Source organism: Uloborus diversus, chromosome 5, assembly GCF_026930045.1.
Source record: "Uloborus diversus isolate 005 chromosome 5, Udiv.v.3.1, whole genome shotgun sequence".
NCBI classification, from domain to species: Eukaryota; Metazoa; Arthropoda; class Arachnida; order Araneae; family Uloboridae; genus Uloborus; species Uloborus diversus.
The window spans coordinates 10,123,392-10,146,640 of record NC_072735.1 but is presented as its reverse complement, the minus strand read 5'-3'; the positions used below and the strand labels follow the sequence as shown (position 1 = coordinate 10,146,640).

At 31.3% G+C, this 23,249-nt stretch overlaps 1 protein-coding gene across 1 annotated transcript in view; it reads right to left on the bottom strand.

Annotated features, from left to right (window-relative positions):
- Positions 1-1,453: 1,453 nt before the first annotated feature.
- Positions 1,454-23,249, bottom strand: part of LOC129222829 (26S proteasome non-ATPase regulatory subunit 13-like) — a 38,953-nt gene continuing 17,157 nt past the window's right edge. The window contains exons 6-13 of the mRNA XM_054857381.1: positions 21,431-21,517; positions 21,075-21,246; positions 20,692-20,771; positions 11,359-11,484; positions 11,176-11,238; positions 5,512-5,592; positions 5,024-5,140; positions 1,454-1,702 (exon numbers count right to left, since the gene is read on the bottom strand). Coding sequence (XP_054713356.1) covers positions 1,607-1,702; positions 5,024-5,140; positions 5,512-5,592; positions 11,176-11,238; positions 11,359-11,484; positions 20,692-20,771; positions 21,075-21,246; positions 21,431-21,517 — 822 coding nt within the window. The 3' untranslated portion in view covers positions 1,454-1,606. The remainder of the gene's footprint in view (positions 1,703-5,023; positions 5,141-5,511; positions 5,593-11,175; positions 11,239-11,358; positions 11,485-20,691; positions 20,772-21,074; positions 21,247-21,430; positions 21,518-23,249) is intronic.

The following is a 23,249-nucleotide window of genomic DNA, read 5'->3' as shown; positions in this document are numbered from 1 at the left end:
AAAAACAAATTATTTTTTAAAAAAAAGACTAACACAAAATTATAAATGTTTTCATAACACTTTTACAGTGATATATTTATGTTTCAAAATTTATTAGAATGGATAAAGACACTTAAAATTAATAACATGCAAAAGTACAATTGATATGTTTAATTGACATTATTCATATTGAATTTTATCATCAATATATTTAAGACTGAATCAGCAAATTTTATAGTGATAAAGTTGAAACATTAACAAAAGTTTCATTAAGTTGCAACAGCAATTATTTAAAGATTTTGCAATGAATATTTCAATAGTTAAACACTTGTCATGTGCAGAAATGAATTTCCTTACTAATGAAAACTGCCTTACCTATCAAAGGAATTACAGTGACACTTCGGTAACTCGACATACAGATAACTCGACTACCCTGGTAACTCGACATTTATTTTTCTTGTGTCTCGCCAATGCTAATTTGAATGGGTGATAAACCTCTCTAACTTGACATACATTTGCAGGAACCCATATAAGTTAACATTCAAGCTCTATTCTAGTTCAATTTTTGCTACCTGCATTTTTTCGTATTTACCTTTTCTTAGAATTTTATGCTGCGGTTTCTTGGTCAGTCAATTCTTTCTTGAAAGCTCTTTTAAAGACATTCTATCTCTTACACAGGGAGTCAGCCACCACATTCTGCGCTGTTAGTGTAATTTTAAAAGACTAGGAGAGAGTAGGGTAAATGTATCTAGGTGAGTACTCTAGAGAAAGGAGGCATCATGACATGTTTTCCAAACAATGTGAACATTAAAGTAAGAAAAACAACGTTAAAAAGGCACAAATTTGCCAATAACAGCAGACACGTGTTTCGGCGTTACAGGGAACGCCTTTTTCAATGCAAAAAGTAACGAGCTTATGGATGAAAAGACGTCCGACAAAAGCCAAGAGCAGATAAGCATGCAGCTTAAAAGATAAAAATAGCAGAGTAGCCAAACATCAAATGAGAAAATTATAAACCGATCAGGAACCAATAGAAATGCAAGCAAAGGCCAAGAGCTTTCTCTTAGGTACGGAACCCAGAAAGAAAGAATTCAATTGGAAATTCTTTGGCAAATGTGCTTTTTTAACGTTGTTTTTCTTACTTTACAGTTCAGCACAAAGGTATTTATTTATCCTAATGTGAACATTACTTATTATCTGACTGACAAGAAGCTTTTATCTCTTTTCAAAAATCATGGATTAATTCCTCAAGAGGTATTCAATTAATATTAATGATTTTATTATGTACTTTTCAAAAAAAGAAAAGAAAATTCATTTATTAGAATTAGTTTTCATAATGAGAAAGTTTAACATTAGTTAGTTAAGTGAGTGATACAGAAACTCGTTAGGAGTTAAAATTATGGAACCTCAGTAAATGGACATCCTCTTAAGTCAACATGTTTTCATGTTCCCTTGGGGTGTCGAGTTATCAAGGTAGCACTATATTAGGTTTTTTCCTTAAAAGTCAAATTCCAAATATGTATTTGATCCATAAAAACTTATGAAATAAGAACAATAATTTTATTTGTTTTTACATACAGTTTATGAAAAATGTTAATAATGAAATATGAGAAAATAAAGTCAATTATTATGTTAGAATATCATAAGCTTTATTTTCAAGTAACATCTCCATGCTCTGCACTTCTTGGCACCAACGATCAAGTCTTTGCTTCATGTTGCCAATCTAAATTTCAAGAAATATGAATTATTTCAAAGACAACTTTTCGAATATAACATGGACTACCATCGAATTATTACATAGATATATACTAATATTACAATTTATATATAGGGTATCTGCTACATTTTTAGTTTTGAAATCCATGACTTTTGCTCGCAACTTTCCATTACTCACGGGAGGAAATGTTAAAAAACATTAATTTTTCACAAGAATACCAAAATTAGTGTTTTGTGAAAGTTAAATTGCAACCATCTGATTTAGGCTTTGGGCATATCTTACTAATATTATATATGCGAAAGTTTGTCTGTATGGATGGATGTATGGATGTATGGATGGATGTATGGATGTTTGTTACTCTTTCACGCAAAAACTACTGAACGGATTTTGATGAAACTTTACAATAATATAGCTTATGCATCAGAATAACACATAGGGTAGTTTTCGTCCTGTTATGGGGGGCAAAACCCCCTTAGGGGGGCAATAAAACACAATTTTTGTATAAATTCTCTAATATTGGGATGAAAAAATACTTGCACATATTTACATTATATGTCCATCGAAAGCTCTGATTTTTCTGCTGAAGATGGCACCTGTTCGAAATTTCTAAGTAGAATAAAAAACGAGTTATGAGCTTTTTAGATCCATGCTCGAAGGCTTTTCTCAACTCAATACAGTATTTAGTGTATCATCTCAACTCCCTATCGATAGCGACAATTGTTGTATTGTTGACTTTCTTTGCTTTTCGTGATTGTTCAAGGCTTTTCTCAAGTCAAATCTTGAAGTAAGATTTTTGCACAAGATTGGCAAATAATACCTGATTTGGCTAATGATTTTCCATTTAAACGGAAATTTAATGTAATTAATGGTTTTTATTATTATTTATGCTGATTGAACACTTACTCATTATCCAAACAACCAGCAGATCGCCAAAATTTTTTCAGAAAGATTTCCGTAGCTGATGCATTTGGCAGTTTTTTCAACGTTGCTGTTTTTGAAGCCGAAGACTACGTCATAATGTTTCTCAGCTTTCACCATGTAAACAAAATATCGCCAATCAAAGAATTTTCAAAAGACTTTTTTTACTGTGTTAAATAATCCAGCAACTAAATTAGGCAAATCCATAAACAGCACAAAAACTTCCATTAATTTTCCTTTTGGCACAATTTCAAAAAATCACCAAATTGTATTACTTATTTTGGTAACATTTCGGATGAAACTGTTTAGCGCCATTTTATGGTGACCAAAAATATCTCAGCGTCTGGCGACGATATCTCTGTAACGAAAATTAATATCATATCGTTTTACAAAGTAAGGAAAGAATGGGGGAGCATAATCGAAGGTACCCCGAAACGACTTTCGCAAATTCGGTAAAATCGCACCAAGAGCCACAATGATTGAAATTTCCCGAAATAACTAAAGCAAGTATAAGGGGATTACGAGAGCAGCTACTTTTTTTTAATCACTTCGCACTTCATTAGCCATACAGAGAAGGTTTTAGACTCCATGTTAAAAAAAAGTATCAACTGATTAATCTTTTTAAATATGAGAAGATTATTTTGATGTTTTTTAAATATGTATATGTTAAATATAGTGCTTTCGTTTCTAAATCAATACTACTTTGTTCTTTATACTTATTGCTATTTTAGTTTTATGGGTAAGGAAGAAACTCGATTTTTAATCACGTCAAAAAGATGTGTTTTAAATTCTTTCACTTAAAACAGAAAACAAAAGCAAGTAACGATTTTTTCTAATAATTATTACTGACCCAGGCAACGCCGGGTATTTTTGCTAGTATATCTTAAATTTTAAATTACAGTGAAATGTAACTAGCTCAGCTACTATCATAACTAAAAATCAATTTATGAAACAATGACAAGTGACATACATGAAATTACAGTTTTAAAATTAATTATTTTGCTGCCAAGGATATACATTTATAAATCCTTTTTTTTTTTTGAAAATATTTTTTGGACTCCAACAAATCTTACAAAATGTTTTATATAACGTAAGAATTTACACGTAAACAAATTTATGATTTTTTTTCTCCGAAACATCTGATATGATACACAATAATTTTTCAAAATAAAAAATACTTTAAACATGTAGTAATAATGATGTAAAACTACAAAACATTTAAGCTTGATTTTTATATCTTTTTTCGTATTTTTTTCTTTTGAATTTTTTCAAATACTATATATATCTTTTTTTTTTTAAATATTTTTTGAAGCTATTAGTTTTTTAAAAAATCAGTGACTGGCAATAATTTAGTAATTACTAAAATTAAGTTAAATAATCAGAAAAAATTAAATATTAAATTAAAGCACTTAATAATTAACTTACCATACATTACCAGCCATATTACCACAAATATTGAAAAAATTCAAAAATTTGTGATTTTTGCCACAATTTCAGACTTTAAAAAAAGTGAAAAAATTGAAAATTCCACGATTTCTGAACGTGCTTAATTCTTTAAACCCATCTTATTTTCAAAAATCTTCATTAGCTTTAGACACTGCTAATGATGATTTTTATGAGTCTCTTAAATCAACATGGATGCAAATGACTTATAATTTTCGAGTTGAATGAGAGCAACAAAATTATAAGTCTACAAGTCCTCAACTACACAATTAGACATATAAGGAGAGTTAAAAATAATGCTAAACACATCATTATAAATGTCCAAATAATAAGTAGAATAAGTATAATAGTAAAGAAAAATGAGCGAGTATTATAGAAGCGGATGCAATTTTATTTTGAAATGTGTAAAAAATAACGACTGACACGTAGGAAAAGGCTAAGACGCGTAAATTTTACACCTAAACTGTACAATTTGAAAAATATGCATGTCCTTGAACTCAAAATCCATGACCAGTTGTCTGTTTCCATTATTTTCGAGCATTTTTTTATTGAAAATCATGATTTTTCATGACTATTTTTGATCATAGTCAAAGCTCATGACTTTCCCCGACTCTAGGTGTCCGGACAATCTACATTTCCCTTATTCGCTCTGAATTTTAAGGAAGAATATAGAATTTGTCTGAACAAAGAGCATCTAGAAGAAAGTTTTCAATAGGGCTAATTAAAAAGGCATGTTAAATCTTCTGTGTGTAGTTAAATTAACATAAGCAGTTCACAAAAAAGATCTTACAATGTCTTCTTTACCCAAAAATTATGCATTTCATTTCACAAGTTTTCGGAAAAAATAAGTTTTGGTCTACAAACAATTATTATAAAAGATAAGTCATGTTTAAAAAGTCTAATAGTTAAAGTTAATCCAGAAAAAGAATAAAAATGCTCAAAGCTGTTAAAGTAAAAATCAATTACCTGTTCCAATGATAGCACTCGAGGTTGAACCCAGGACATATTCACTGTTTTGTCTACTTGATCAATTGAACCTTTGACAAGGCCCAATGATAATGCTTTCATCACTAATAATTCCACCTGGAAAAGCAATTCGGTACTAACTTAATAAATTGATAACTTAATAAATTGATATGAAATTACTATAAAAATTAAAGAAAATTAACAACTTTCTTTAGATACAAATAAGAAGTTGCTGTAGATTAAGAAATGATGCACAATGACAGAAAATTATTTATTTATTTTTCCTGTTATTATTACTTATTTACTTTTTAAAAAATATTTAAAAGCATCCCTTTACTTTAATTCTTTTTGAAAAAATCCCCCCCCCCCCTAGCTTAACTGTTTCTGAGTCAATTCTCTTTCTTAAAAAGTTTCTACATGTCACCTCAACATAATAATAAAATTTAAAAAGTATTTTACAAAATAAACATATACATTAAAATATTTACCTCATTTTCAGGTAATCTAGTTTCATTTGCTATTTCTGAAAATGTTAAAACACGATTGTTGCCAGGCCTCTTAAAAGTCATCTAGAAAAAATATACATAATTAAATAAATGTTAGTATAATTTTACAAAATATAAGACAATGATAAAGGATAAATAAATTTCTTAAGTAATATAAAAATTATACATTAATATATTTAACATTACGATCTGTGAAGTCTTAGAATTAAATGCATCAAAATGAAGAATAATTCTTTGGAAACAATTTTATTTACTCTGGAGTTTATAAAACATTAAATTCAGCCCCGTCATTTCAAATATTTCTGGGGGGAAGGGGATGCACACTAATCTTGCCAACTTATATGTAAAAACATTAATTTTTCAAAGCCACTGGGAGAGGCAATTGATTCACCAGTCAACCTAACTGATGGTCCTGATATACATGATCACCGGATACCCTGATCTACATACACATAGGGCGGGATGGGGGGAAAATGTTGGACAGGTCTCAATAATTTTAGTACTATTAATATTTTTTATTTTAATTTATGAATAACAAAATAGCATTAAAGGTCCTACAAATTCTTTAAAGAAATAACATGGTACAGTTATACTGAACAAATTTTATTCCAGAAAGTGATATTTGAGTAGTGCTGAGCAATTTTTAGAAAACTGCAACTTATTTTTTTTAATGGGCTTCTGAGGACAATAACAGAAAAAATAACTATTCTTTTTAAAAATAAGTATGTTTCATATTTATTTGCAGTTTTCTTTTTTTTTTTTTTTCATAAAAAAAAATATGACATCTTTTATTCAGACCAAACCTACCACAAGTATTTAAAAACTTTTTTTTTTTTGCTCTTAAATCTCAATTCATATAACAATATTTATTTCATTTTATGTTTGGAAATAATAATAAATTTAGGTTAAAAAAAGCAAAAAAATATTTTATAATTATTTAACAAAAATTATGCTAAATTAGTTTTACCAAAAGATTTATTTCATACTAGCAAAAATACCCGGCGTTGCCTGGGTTAGTAATAATTATGAGAAACAATCGTTACTTGCCCTTGTTTTCTGTTTTAAGCGAAAGAATTTAAAACAAACCTTTTTGACATGATTAAAAATCGAGCTTCTTCCTTACTCATTAAACTAAAATAGCAATAAGTATAAAGAACAAAATAGTATTCAATTAGAAACGAAAACACGACATTTAAACATATACAAATTTGAAGAATTTCCGAAATATGAAATTAAACTTTACATGTTTAAAAAGATTTATCTGTTAGTATTTTTTTTTAAATCTAAAACCTTCTCTGTATGGCTATTGATGTACGAACTGTTTTAAAAAATGTAGCCGCCCGTGTTCCCCTTACACTTGCTTTAGTTATTTTGGGAAATTTCAATTTTTGTGGGCACTTGGTGTGGTTTAAAATCTTACCAAATTTGCGAGAATCATTTTGGGACACTTTCAATATTACTCCCCCTCCTTACTAATTTTTATTATAGAAATATTGTTGCCAGATGCTGAGATATTTTTGGTCATAATAAAATGGCGCTAAACGGTTTCATCCGAAATATTTCCAAAATAAGTAGTAAAATTTGGCGATTGTTTGAAATCATGCAAAAAGAAAAATTAATGGAAGTTTTTGTGCGGTTTATGGATTTGCCTAATTTAGTTGTTGAATTATTTTACACAGTATTTTTTTTTTTTAAGTATCTTTGATTGGCGATATTTTGTTTATATGGTGAAAGCTGAGAAACATTATTACGTAGTCTTTGGGCTCAAAAACAGCAACAGTAGAAAAAACTGCCAAATGCATCAGCTACTGAAATCTTTCTGAAAAAATTCTGGCGATATTTCTGCTGGTTGGTTGGATATAATGAGCAAGTGTCCAATCAGCATAAATAATAACAATAAACCATCAATTACATAAGTTCCGTTTAAAAGTAAAATGATCAGCCAAATCCATTTATTTTTAGCCAATCTTGCGGAAAAACGTTACTTTAAGATTTGACTTGAGAAAAGCCTCAAAAAGTCAGACGAAACACAAAAATATTCAACAATACAACAATTCTTGGGAGTTGAGATGACACACTAAATAATGACTTGGGTTGATGAAAGCCTTCGAACAGGGAACAAAAAAGCTCGTAACTCATTTTTTATACAGCTTAGATACTTCGAACAGATGCTATCTTCAGCAGAAAAATTTGCGCTTTCGTTGGACATATAATGTTAATATGTGTAGAGACGGGTAATCCAGTTGTTAAAAGCGAACATTTATTGTAAATTGCAACAAAACACATTACCATTAAAAGAAATAAATATAAATTAATCAGTTCCATCTCGGAATAATCTAACATTTACACACAACACATCAATCCAGATACCGCGCGCTAGCCAACTCAGCTGGAGCCTTTTAAATAAACTTTGCCAGATTTGCATGCGCTGTTTCTCTGAGTTTAGGCCGTTGCCACAGACTCCCTCACCAGTCTCACAAGACCATTGGGAGACGAAAACGTACTTTGCGGCCAAACCTTGTTGTAACTCCAGGAGTCCTTGGATTGGAATCTCCAGCAATTAAAAATGCTGGTTTTAAGCGATCGATGTGAACGATCTTTTCCTTGTCGTTCACCGAAATCAAAAAGTTCTTGTCCATTCTCTTTAGGACCTCATAAGGCCCTTCGTATGGCGGCTGCAATGACTTTTTTACAGCATCCAAGCGCACAAAAACATGTGTACAGTTTTGCAGATCTTTAGGGATATAAATCCGTTGTTGACCATGCCGAATAGGAGTAGATGGACTTAGCGAGCTAATCAGTCTTTGAAGACGTGCAACGTAGTCAGGCATATTAGATAAAGTTTTTTCTTCATACAACTGTCCAGGTAACCGTAGAGTTGACCCATAAGTCAGCTGTGCCGCGGACGCGCCAAGGTCTTCACGTAACGTAGATCTGAGTCCCAACAGCACTAATGGAAGTGCTTCAAACCAATCGGATTTGTAACACATCAAAGCTTGCTTCAATGGTCGGTGCAATCTTTCCACCAGACCGTTACTTTGGGGTCTGTACGGCGATGTCCTTGCTAATTTTATGCCAAGCATCTTTGATAGACTCGTAAAAAGTTCAGATTCAAACTGTCTGCCCCTGTCACATGTTATCCTTTGCGGAGTACCAAATCGAGAAACCCATGATTGTACGAAAGCACGAGCTACCGTTTCTGCTGTTATATCAGTAATTGGCACAACTTCAGGCCACCGCGTAAATCTATCCACTATAGTCAAGCAATACTTAAAATTTTGAACTTGTGTTAGTGGACCTATTATGTCTAAATGAATATGAGAAAATCTCTCATCCGGAACTAAAAATTGAACTAACGGGGATTTAGTATGCAAATGTACTTTAGTCTGCTGACACGGAACACAAGCTCTGCACCAAGAAGTTATATCTTTGTTTATATTTGGCCAGACATATTTGCTATCGATAAGACGTTTTGTAGCACGTATGCCGGGGTGAGACAAACCGTGCATTGTATCAAAAATTTTACGCCTTAGAATTTGCGGAACAAAGAATCTATTATAATTTCCTGATGTATCACAATATAGAGATTTATCGGTACCAGGCATAGGAACTTTAGCTAATTTACCACTGTACTTAATTCGTCCCTCTAAAACGTCCTGAAGTTCTTCATCCTCAGATTGTGATTTTTCCCACATTTCTATATCATCTAGAGATGAAAATGTGATCTCCGATATTCGCGATAGGCTGTCCGCAACCAAATTTCCCTTGCCAGGTAAATATCTGATATCCGTAGTAAATTGAGATATGAAATCCAACTGACGGATAGTTCGGGGGGAGGATTTTTCATGTTTCCGCCGAAATGCGAAAGTTAGAGGTTTGTGGTCTACATACAAAATAAATTTCCTTGCCTCTAACATGTATCGAAAATACTGAATTGCACTATATGCTGCCAACAATTCTCTATCATAAGTTGAATATTTACATTGAGTAGCCGATAGTTTCTTTGAAAAAAAACCTAAAGGCTTGGGACCTTCGGGGGATAATTCATGCAATACACCACCCATCGTAAAATCACGTCCGGGTCACCAATGTAGAGACGGGTAATCCAGTTGTTAAAAGCGAACATTTATTGTAAATTGCAACAAAACACATTACCATTAAAAGAAATAAATATAAATTAATCAGTTCCATCTCGGAATAATCTAACATTTACACACAACACATCAATCCAGATACCGCGCGCTAGCCAACTCAGCTGGAGCCTTTTAAATAAACTTTGCCAGATTTGCATGCGCTGTTTCTCTGAGTTTAGGCCGTTGCCACATATGTGCACGTTTTTTCCACCCCCATATTGGGGCATTTATACGAAAATTGGGACTAAAATTGGAATGAAAAGGGAACTATCAATCAGATTTTTTTCGAACTGGTCTATAAACCTTCCCAGTACCAAACTGAACAAACAGGGAAAGTTTCAGCCAAATCTGCCGGGTAGTTTCTGAGATCTTAGGGAACAAATTTACCAAACTCCATTTATATATATATATAGATCTGCACTTATTTACTATGCATTTACAATTTTTTTTTTTTTTTTTAAATTTTTGCAGACAATTGTATTTAAAGAATAAAATATGTAATACATGTTATAATAATGATCATTTATTAAACAATTTTTTGCCAAACAACTATTCTACACAAAAAAAAAATAATTAATTGAAATTAAAACAGCATAGTAAATTTTTTCTTAAGATTATCTAATTTCATTTTCTATTCTAATTTTAGAACACAAAGATATACTAACTTAAAGATGAAAATTTTATTGCACTTTTTTTTGAAATATGTGGCATTAGTTCAACCAGGATTCTTTTCTTTTTGTATTGTTTCATGCAATGCAATTAAGAAAAAACTAGCTAGTTCTATTATGGATTATTTCCCTACTGTATTCCTTGTTAAGGACAATTGCACTGGGCATGATCATTTACAACACTTAACATTATAATTACCTCCTTCGATTGTTTCTAGTCATTTCATAACTCCTATGTCTGGCTTACATTCAAGATATCTTACTCGAAGTTTCAATACTTGAAATATCATTTACGTAGCTGCAACAAAATCTTCCAAGTTCTTATATTTCATTAAATTTAAATCAAGACTTTTAGGGTAATTTCTAGCTCTTTATATATATATATCAGGAACTTGATTCTGAAAGCATTCAATTTTGCCATTTGTCTTCTGGTAGATATACTGACAGAACAATTAAACAAAGCTAAACAAACAAGTCCCGACAAATACCGCAAATGATTAGAAAATTATGTGATGCTGATTCTGAAATGGCTGAAGGTATTGATGAGTTCTTAGATCAAAAATCCAGTGTTGATATCAGTTTCATAACAATGAAATTAACACAAAATTCAATACACAACCTCTAAAAAAATGATTCCCAAAGTCAATTAATTTTACTATAAAAACTTTTTTTTTCAATTGCAGTGTATGGTTTGCTTACATTGTTGCTTGAGTAATAAAAAAAAAGTTGAATAAATTTCCCTCCCAATAAAAGTAAGTTTGCCAATGGAAAATTTTCCCCAACATTTTAAAGCCAAAACAAAAATATTTCTTTTAAAGTTTAAAAAAAAATCCAAATAATCTTACCTCCATTAAACATAACAAAGAAATTTTCTGACGCAGATCTATCTCATGAGCAGCAAGATCAGCCTAAATATTAAAAAACATGACTTATCGAAAGGTAAACACTTGTTACAATTACCTTATTTATATAACATTTGTGCATTAAATAATTTTTTTAAAAAAGAGCTACTATTTTTAGAATCTTACTTGTGCACTCCAAAATGTTCTCAGGGTTTCATATTTTGCCAAATTTCCACTATTGAAAGTGTACAAAAGTTCGACAACCCATTCCTTACTGGTTCCTTTTAAAGAATCTAGAATAGGATGTGCAAGCTGAAACAGACATTAAGCCATGTTAAAGTGTGAAATTCACAACTTAATGATGCAATTTGATCAAAACTACAAAAGCTTACATCAAGCAGTACTGTAGCAGTTTAACAAAAACTAAACCACAATGAAACTTTAGCCCTATTTTTGAGAAAAACTATCAGCTAAATACCTTACTGATTATGAAGATAAAATTCCTTTTGGCTTGCCATTATATTTTAAAGAATTTAACATTTTGCATCCCCCCCCCCCTTTTCTTTGTATTCTAAAAAAATTATTTTTCATAACGTGAACTATATTGCGTACAAATTGCTGGGATAATTTAACATGTTTTATTGTTCCCCCTATCTGGGTAGACATTCACTTTTTGTTATTTTTAAAAAATGAAAATATCTCCAACACACACTGAAATTTGTTACAGTTCTTAAAAAAAGGAGACAAGTAACGATTACTAAAATATTTAACACTCTTTAGTACATATTTTCATTCTATAATTGTCCTTTACTTTAGACAACCCTAATTGTCCTACATGCCTAACGTAATATCATAGCCGAGATAAAAATGAATTAAAATTTAATAGCTCTCTAAGAGAGAGATAAATAATAATAACACTATTGTGTGTAAAACCTGTTAAAATTTTGTCTAGATGAGGCAAATACAAGATTAAAAGTATATTTTAATTAAATTTATTTGTGTGCATGCAAAATTATGGATCAATAAAAAGCTATCAAATTTTGTTTCAGCAGTCCTACACATAAAAATATTCATTTACATTATCAGCAAACAAAATGACAGTAAATTCAGTACATTTTCTATAAAAGAACAAACTAATTTCTTTAACCAAGCATGAAAAATTACCAAATCTTAGAAAGTAAGATGATGTAAACCTAAAGTTATTGAATGAACATTCTTCACAAATCGGAAATTATTCCCAGAGTGTCATTACACAGATCCACTCAAATGCACAGGCCAAAAACAGCTCACAAAACTTCATTCGACTTTGTTTTTTGAGACTATCTTACAATGAATTACCAGGGGTCTGTCCAGGATTTTTCACAGGGTCCGTTTTTTGTGAAAAATCGAATAATTTTGTGAAAAATGAATTAATTTTGTGAAAAATCAAATAATTTCGCAAAAAAAAAATTTTTTTTTGGTAAATTGAAATTTTAGAATTTAGAGCGGGCACAAACTGCATCATTTAAACTTAAAGTAAAGTGTTTTCCTCTTCTTTTTTGAGAATATCATTCTGGGATGTTTTCTTGTATTTGGCGGTGGGGGGGGGGCATGTCTCCCTCAAGTCACAGTATTTATCTACCATTCTACATTATGTTAAATTATACTAGAAATATTTCTGTACAGCATTTAAAAACATTGCAACAAAATAAATAAATAAATAAAATTCAGACGAGGGGGGGTTCAGCATTTAACTTTTTGAACCAAGACGCTCTTAAAAAGCACAGAATTTTTATTTTAAAACCTAAATTCCGTGATTTTAACAAAAATAAAAAGAGATTTTATTTGTTTACTTCTTAACAAAGCGTATTAAACATCAAAAATTCAAAAAATCAAATTCCCATAGCGGATGCAAAGAGATCGCAATTCTCGAAGTGAAGGCATCAAAGGAATAAAAACGGCTTGTAAAAGAAATATTTTTGATAAAATTATTTTTAAATTGCATTTTAGAGTCCTATGATACAGATATTAATATCTGTGGACACAGTTGAAGCAAAAATAAAATTAAACCATTGATTCAGCATTTTAATTTTTGACTCATAAAAAAAATGGAATTTTGCTTTAAAAACTTGAAATGCATGTTTTAACAAAAATAGAGACTTTTCATTTATTTGCATATTAATAAAGCGAAGTTAGCTTGAAAATATAACAAAGTATGATTCTTATTAGGGCTCGACCAATGGCATTTTTTGGCTGATGGGCCGATGCCGATTGTTGGCCGATTGTTCAAAGATGGCCGATGGCCGATTGTTTTCCTTCAAATGGCCGATTGCCGATGGCCCATGCCCGATGCTTTTGGCCGATGGCAAAAAAAAAGAAAAAAAAATCTAACAGAAATAAATTGATAAGATTGTCAAGGATTTAAAGGATCATTGATTCATTTCACTTTACTTCCTTTCTAGGAATAAGGAATTGTAATCCCCCTCCCCCAAAAAAAAAATCAGATTTCGACCTAAATTTTTATTTTACTATCATCCAATTTAAACTTTACAAGTTTTTCAGCGCATATGTACCTAAGAACATATAGATGACCGAAATATCCATTTTGAACGCCTCCTTAGTTAATTATCGCAAATTCTCTTGTGATGTCTTCATGCGCGTAAACTTACGTTACACAAAAACGTTATGAAATAGAAAGTTGAAAACTCATACGTAAGTAGTATGATCTAAAAGTTCGAGGACAAGTTGTATAAAAATATCGTGAATAGTTCACATTACCGAAGTACATCTACAGTGGCTCCCAAAAGTGTTCGTACACTTTGAAATTTTGTAGTAAAACCAAAATAACGCAAAACTGAATTCGAATATGAAGACCATTTTTTTTACACTATTCCTATGCCATTCTGAATAAAACCCAGAAGTTTTTCTCAAAATATTGCCAAATTTCATTTTTGAAATTTGTCAAAAAACGATGAGACAGAGAAAAAATACGCCACAAAAGTCATCGTACACTGAAATATTTTCGAATAAATTCATGATTAAAATTATTATATGTGGTTTTTTTTATTGTTTTTACATTGTAATGACACTGTAAAGTCATTTGCCTTTAATTTTCTGTTTATTTATTCCCTAAGCTTCTGCTTATTATTTTTAAATGGCAGGTATGCGCAGAAAACAACAAACACGATTCGAAATTTGATTTATTTCCTTCACAGTAGCCATAAATTGGTTTGAAAAGTCTCGAAATTAGTTAATTTATTCTATAGTGAAGTGCTTGATAAAATGCTTTAAAGACAAGAATCGGATCGAAAACAAGGTAACAAAAGGTCAACTGGCAAAGTTAACAAAGCGTGATCGGAGGTTTACAGTTAAAAAAAATTATGAAAAATACACATTTGAGCGCTGAAAAAGTTTCTACAGAATGGAATGAAACATTTTACGTTTAATTTTCACCTAAAATTGTTCGCCAAGTTCTCTGATTAGCTGGATTAAAGGGGACCCCTTCCCGCAGAAAATTTCTTGTTCGCGCGAAAAGCAGTAAACTTAGGCTTTCCGTCGTAAAATAAATGATAAATAAGCTCAAAACGTTTTGAAACAACGTCTTACTTATAGATAAAAATAAATTCAATATTTTGGGTTAAAATAGTGCATAATTGTCAACAGAAGAAAAAATGAGGAATTTAATCTTAAGAGCTTAACTGGATCAGTTAATCAGGACGGTGAAGGTGTTTCTTGTGTGAGGGTGCATAATAGCATCAGGACTTGGAAATTTGGAATTTTTTGATGAAATAATGAATCATGCTGTTCACTTAAATATTTCAAAAACCAATTTTAAACTATTAGCCCAAAATTTGGTAATCAGAAACAACTTTGTTTTTTATCAAGTTAACGATAAGAAGCACACGTTCAGGTTTGGTGCCTCAAAATTTGTCCTTAAGCTTAGAAATTTCTCCTCAATCGCCAGATTTAAACTTAATGGAACATATTTGGAGATATCTGGTGGTTAGATTACGAAAATACATCATTGAAACGAAAAACGAACTAGAAACAGTAAGACTCGTAGTAAGGCTGAACATTTACTCAGAAATTGCACAAAAAAAGACAGAAAAAACAATGAAATCTCTTCTCAGACGTTTAAAAGCTGTTATTGTTACTGCATGATATTCTACTAATAAAAAGTTAGAATATTTACTAATTTTTTGTTATTTTTTCCGAAGTGTACGAAGACTTCTGTAAAATAAAATTTCCCGCACTTTTTGGTTTTTGATTTTTAAAAAATTAAGTTTTCATGTTTTATTAAAATTTTCGTGCAGTTTTGTTAAAAATAGATCATAGATCTTATAATTAAATACCTATTCCGAAATATTAATTCTAACCAATGCCATAGGGGCTTATTTCATTGAAAGTCGTGGGTGTACGAACACTTTTGGGAGCCACTGTATGTACAAAATAGTCACCTTGAACGATTATACACTTCTGCCAATGTTCGTATAGCTTTTAGAAGGGCTCCTGGACATTTGTCGCAACCTCCTGTAAGGCCTCTTGCGCTGCTGCTTCAACTTCATCGTGGGGAAGAAGGCGACTTTCTTGTTGAGGATGCACGGTTCGATTGGTCAATACTCTTATATGATAAGCAAATAACATAACATTTCGTCGGACTTAGCTCCGTGTGATGTTTACCTGTTCCCAGCAAAAAAAAAAAAACATTTACATGGACACCGCTTTCTTCCGTCAGGAGAAGATAAAGCTGCATCACAGAAGGTAGCAAAAAATGGCTTCCAGGAGTGTTTCCAAAAGTTATATGAACACTGGCAGAAGTACATAGTCCCTCAAAATGACCTTTTGAAGGTGGATGTGCTTCGGTAATGCGAACTATTCTGGGTAAGGATTTATACAACTTGTTCCCCAAACTTTTGGATCGTACTACGTACAATCTGTATAGGGTGTAGTAATGCTTCTACTTTTTTGTGTGCTGTATGATGGAAGACAAAGAACTACAGCCAAAAACTAGTATGTTGTGGCCATCACGAAACTTTCTTCTATATTTTTCTTTTTTTTTCTGATCCCTCCCCATGCTTGACGAGGAAGCAATATTCCCAACAAAAACAAAATTACACATGCAAAAACTTGACGACCATCCCAATGTCTGAATTATTGCAAAAGCAAAGCAAAGAGCGAAAATTGAAAGTTATTTTAAAAGCCTTGCTTGAATTAATTACAAATATTTTATTTGTTAACAAACATAAGATGGCAACAGTTAAAAATTTTAAATCATTGAGATAATATTTCCTATCATTTCCATGCAATTAAAATCACGAGAAATACGCAGACGACAATCTATTACGATTTATCTTTCTTATTGTTGCATTAATAAAGCTATTTTTATTCGCAAAAAAAAAAAAAATTCAACACCTCTTGGAGAGATCGGTGTCAAAATTGAACCAAAGCCTGTTTACATATGGATTCACATATATTCCAAATTTCAACCAGAACGTAGCATTACTTCTTGAGATAGGGCACTCAAAATGGAAAAAAAGAACGGGTGATTGCGCTACCCCCTTTTTAGCTGTTGACACAAAAATAAAATCAGTTCTTATACCCACTAAGGGCTACTTGCCGATAAATTTTTCTTTCATTCCGTTCATTATTTCTTGAGATACAGCAGTCACAATTGACGACAAAAAACGTTCTATAGCTCAACCCCCGTTTGAGTTATTGACACCAAAATTGAATCAGCACCTGTTCCTGTTAATACCAACATATGGACCAAATTTTGTTTGATTCCGCCAGTTACTTCCTGAGGAATAGCAAGCACGCGTAACTCGAAAAACGTCCCATTGCTCCACCCCCCTTGGAGGAATTCGCGCCAAAAACTAATGGGCACAAGTTCACATAGGGGCACATATGTGTACTAAATTTCGTTCGATTTCATGCGGTAGTTTTTGTTGTAGAGCGGCCAGAAAAACCGGTCACACACAGACGTGACACACATACATACACACACACACATACATACACACACACATACATACACACACACACACAGACAGACAGACATTTTCCAAAAATGGTCGAAATGGACTCAGCACACCTCAAAACGTTCGAATCCGTCAAAATTCGAAATTCGAAAATTTGCACGAATCCAATACTTTCTTCTATATATTAGATATAGAAGAAAGTAAAAAAAGGGAAGAAAAACAAAGATACTGTTTAATAACCAATTGATTTTTTTTTAATTGAACACATAACAAAGACTTCAGTAATATTGTAATATTGTATGATTTAGGTAAACTAAACATAGTTAAAAAACATTAAATTATGTTGTTTTATCATACAAAAAAAAAAGAATAAAACTATGAAACTGTCAACAAATTACGCAATTAAAGTGGAAAGATTGCACGTCGACATTTTTTAATCATCAAATTAAACAAAAAAGGTAACAGATAAATTACAATATTAAATCATAATAGGAATATTTTTATACTTATTTAAAATTTATGAATAGAAAAGTTCGCATTTTTCATAAATGTATAACAATGACATAAGTTTTGCGGAAAAAAGAAATAGCCATGAAAAGAGCGAGGTTCTTAAAACGCAGCTACAATAAACAAACTCAATATTTACACCAAGTTAATAACTGAATACATATACTACTTGATCTGATGTTTGCACACGTAATATTGAGCAATTTTAATGTTTAATCTTTTATGCAGCACTACAAACAAATTCAAATTAAATTTTTCAATTTAACAATAATTTTCTGAAATTTAAAAAATGGCATAGTAGGAAATCCTTGAAACTTTTCTATAACATATTATTAAACATATGATGAAAACGAAAATAACTTATTCCTTGATTTTATATAAAGACATAAAAATAGTTACTTACAACAGAAAAAAAAATCGATCGCTATTAATGATGCAAAAAAGATGGCGCATTACAAAATATAGATGAAATAAGTACAAGAAATACGCAAGATGGCATTTCTTGACCAAAATGAATAACCGCTAATTATTTAAGAAATGCTTGAAACGACGAGGATGGGTTAGGGGGGTCACCCTCTGTTTTTGGAGTAACTCACAACGTTAAACTTCGGCCGCAACTTCGACTTAATTTTTTTAGTACAGAACCGCTACCACCAACGTCTCGGAAGAGTTTCTGAATCTACTTCAGCACTTCTGAAGAAAAAATTCAAAAGTCCCTGTTTTCCGAGTTATGCCACCATTCAAAACGTCTTGAATCAATTTCTTACATGAATACTCTAAATTCTTCCTAAACAATAGATAAAGCTTGAAAAAAATCTCTAATTTTATGAATGGTGTTAGTTTTAAACAACTCAGAAGTACAACTAGAGTTTAATTTCAGAAATTGAGGGAGTGGGAGGAGGGGCACGCAAGTGTTCTCGGAAATACAAAAAATAGTCGGAAAAAAATAGAGTTCAAAATAATCATAAATATTGAGCAGAAAAACCCTTTTAAAACTTGCACCCGAGTTTGTTTTGACGTGCAGTGGCGGATTTAAAATATAGCGAATGTTGCAATTGCGCGAGAGGTTCCATATACATAGGGGCACCGTAGGAGTTACAAAAATGCTTATGATAAATGTTTTACAACTTTTGTGATAGAGAAATAGGGCCCCAAAATATATTTCGATGGGCCCCAAACATGTAGCTCCGCCGAAGCGATACAGAAAAGACTGCATTACTGTGGTTCATATTACAAATATCGAAAAATTAAAAGTTACCGTCGGTTCAACGGGAATCTAACAAAATGAAACAAAACCGGTTTCTGCATCTCATATTTGTTTTCATAGTCTCCAGTTCTGCAATATATCACTAAATGATCGTCAGTCTGAGACGCTATATTAATTTTGCTTTGAAATAAGTAATTAATAGCCACAAAAAATCGGTTAATAAGCTTTTTAGTACACCCGATCGAAAACAAAAAGCGAAGTGCACAACTGGAACGTGCGCACATCCCACATGCGAAAATTTAGCCTTCTACAGCTTACCATTTTTAAGTTTTGACTTATGAGAGATACATACATACATCCAGCAGCAAGAAACAACGCAATAATTAACTTGTTTGGTACCTGAATGCAGTATTAAAAATTCTTTCAGGGGTGACTATAGAAATTCATACTGAAATTTAAGTAAACAATTTTGTTTGAAAACAATAATTCCCTTTACTTTGTATTAAAATGTAAAACAACAAAAGTCCTTTTTTTTTCAAAAACATCGGCCAATGCCATCGGCTTTTCGATGTTTTTAAGGCCGATGGGCCGATGTTTCCTGCAAGTTAGCATCGGCCGCCGATGCCGATGGCTAAATCGTTGAACCATCGGCGCCGATGCATCGGTCGAGTCCTAATTCTTATATCGGATGTTAAAAGATTGTATTTTTCAAAATGTAGACATCTAAAGAAAAAAAAACGGCAAGTAAAACAGTTTTATTTAAAGTTAATCATCCTTGTGTTAGCATCAAAAAATCAAACCCATATAATTTTCTTCCAAAATAACAGTTAAACATCGCACAGCACCATAAAAATGCAAACATTGACCAAGCTGGTAAAATAATGAGAATATTTTCTATTCAAGTCCCTATAAAGGTTTGACGCCAGACGCTAAATGGCGATAATTTTGAAGTTGGTAACCCTATCTGAAGCGATCATATTTTTTCCCCACCCTTACTATCCCTTTGCAGTTCTAAGTTCATTTCGCTGATATATATTATTATTGTTTATTAAATCATCAGCATCATATTTTTTCCCCACCCTTACTATCCCTTTGCAGTTCTAAGTTCATTTAGCCGATATATATTATTATTGTTTATTAAATCAACAGCGGGGGGGGGGGGAGAAAAGTGCTTACCAACGCCTTTTCAGAAAAGTTTACAACAACACCGCTGCTAATTAGCTGTGGTAAAACAAACAAAATTATTTAAAATCAAACTTATTTTCAGCTGTTAATTTCTTTCCAAGAAACAAACAAGCATTATATTTATTTGGCAGTAGCAATTTATCGCTTGCAGGAGCATCCCGATTTTTTTTTCTTTGCAAAATTAGCAGATTTTGTATAGCTGATCCCTCTAATTTGACTTCAAAAAAGGTTTCAAAAATTATGGGTTTAATATGCGTTATTTTGCATTCAGATTTGCTCTTTCAATAAACAATTTGTGAAAGATCCGTTCTTGTTTATCAGAATTTTGTGAAGGGTCCGTTTTGGTTGATCGGTATTTTGTGAAAGGTCCGTTTTGTTTGATCAGGATTTTGTGAAAGTTCCATTTTGGTTGATCGGATTTTTGTGAAGGGTCCGTTAATGGACCCAAATATCCTCTGGCCAGACCCCTGATTACAAATTTAAATCTTTCCCAACTTTTAGGGAGAAGTAGGCAAAAAGGAATATAGATGCTTTGTTTTATTAAAATCTGCTAAATGGGTCTCAAACCACAATTTTTTGCTTGATTTGACATAAAATGACAATTTAATCTAATTAAAAAAAAAACATAAATATTAATCTTTCTGTTGTAAAGCATAAACTTACCAGTTCTCCAAAATTATATACACCTTCCCCAAGTAAAGCAGCCAAAGATAGGGTAAATGCTCTAGATTTCTTTTCTTCAACTAAAAAAAAAAACATTGAGTTAATAAAACTATCTACTTAAATAATACAAGAACAAAAGTTAACCCAATCATCACAAAATAGCATTTTAAAACTAATACTTATTTAAACCAGCTTTACCTTAATGACTAGGAGAAAATTTACTATCTCATGTATGAACTAAATTGAAATTGGTTGTATACATAAATGCATTTGGAAACAAAAATTTCCAAGCTTTCAGTCAATAAATCTAATTTTTGCATAATAAATTTGAAAACTTGGAACAACTGTTCAACTTGGATTACGCATACAAAGATCAAACTTACGATCTATGTCATCCAGGCTCGTACAACCCAAATAACGTAGAGCATCTCTATAGTATTGGGCATGCTGCCCATTGATTTGGTGATAATCACTGGACAGTTGGTAGTACCTGCCGTGGACAGTAGTAATTCCATCCATTGCATCAATCATTGTTTCTGTTTCTTCAATTATTTTCTTAAAAAAAATAAATATTAATTAGCATGGAGTTTGGAGATGGTTTCAAAACAAAAAGTGATTTAGTTTAAATATTCATTTCTTATCAAACGTAAAACTGCCAAAAAAAAATCAATGCTTCTTCTAAATTTAATGCACAAAAAAAGTTTATCTTATGTGCATTAAAACATGAAAATTTTCTTACTTTAACACCTTCTAAATCTCCTTTTTCCAGTTTCAATAACCCCAGAATGATATTGCATAAAATAACAGCTTCATTATTTCCTTTTACCTACACAATGAATGAATTTAGGAAAAGTTTTAAGAATGAATTAAAAGCAGAAACATTATGATAAAAAAGAAAACAAATTCCAAATACAAATGCAATTAAAAACAAACGAATACAAAAACAACAAAATCAGCAAAAAAAAAAGGCTTTATGTCATCATGATATAATTATAAAAGACAGGTTGATAATATTCATAAACACACGTTACCTTGTAATATTGTCAACAACTAATAATTGCTGATAAAAATATCATCTTATGATCTTTTTTGTGGATAATAATAATACCCAGTTTTTAATAATATTAAGAAATAAATATATTATTTCTGAATATTATCAACCTGTGTCGTACACTTAGAAAAATATTTTTAATTTCATCAGACCAGGGTGTTAGAAGAAAAGAAAAGAAAAATTGATAGATTAATTTCACATGAGCACACCAAGTTACTTAAGGGTTTTCAACAAAACTTATATAATGTATATCAGCTAGTATGATTTTTGTGAAAGTACCAATTAACATTAATAAAATGAGTCTGTATTGAACCCTGGTTAACCTAACATTTAGAAGTTGGTTTTCCTGTAAAAGCAAAAATAAAGTTAAAATGCATAATTTTTGCGAATAACACTTTGAAGTTGGCAGACATGGATATGGGTTAGCAATCTGGTTTATTTACAGCTTTTAGCATCTAAAAAAATTGCATTAAAATCTATTGACGTAATACTTTTTTTGCGTTTAACAAAATTTTACTAAGAAATATACAAAACATTCAAAATTCCTAACAAAACATTCAAAACTTCCATACAATCAAACGATCTATCCAAATGCACCAAAGAATTATTCTCGTTGACACAACTCTGGTACATTAACTACGTTATTTTCTTTTCAGAATAGAATTTTTTGTACTGTTATGTTCATTCTTGTTCATTTTACTAGTTCTCTTCATGTCACACAGGTGATTCTTAAAAGAAGCTATCTAAACACTTCCGACAGAATTAAATATTGACAAATTGGCACTTTAGAGACATTTAGAATATAACATATCCTCCAAACGTATTAACAGTTCTCATTAGAATGAACATTAAAAGCAAATGTCAATCAGAATCAAACCAGACAAAAATGTCAAATCAAAAAATAAAACTTGTTCCAACTAAGTTTCCATTTTGACCTGAGTTTCATATCTCCAACACACACTGAAATTCGTTAGCAAAGGGTGGCAACAGGAAGGGGGAAAAAAGTTCCCTGACTTTTCCCTGATTTCCCTGATTAAGTTCATTGAATTTCCCTGATTTACGTTACTATGGATAATGGTTTTCTTCCTTTACCCTACCTGAAAACCATTGCACATTAAATAAAATGCAGTGTTTAAAACATTTTAAGCTGTTAATTAAAAAAATATATTTTGAAAATAAGCTTCTTTTTTTAGTAAAAATAGTATATTAAATTATCTACCGAGAAATATTATAGGAAATCTAAAACAAATGCTTTACTTCCAGTATCCTGTTAACATAAGAATTCTAAGAAATTATTAAAACCACTCGTAAAGAAATATCTAATCATCATAAAACTAAAAAAGTTTATTTGGAAATAATTTTGAACTGAATTTTCAAGCAGCATAATTGTTGCTGCGAGAATAACAAGTAATTGTGAAAGTATCGAAGTAATGCAGTTTTACTTACATAAATAATGGACATATTTATGTAAAACAAATTGGAACCTTTAAACAACCAGTCATATTGA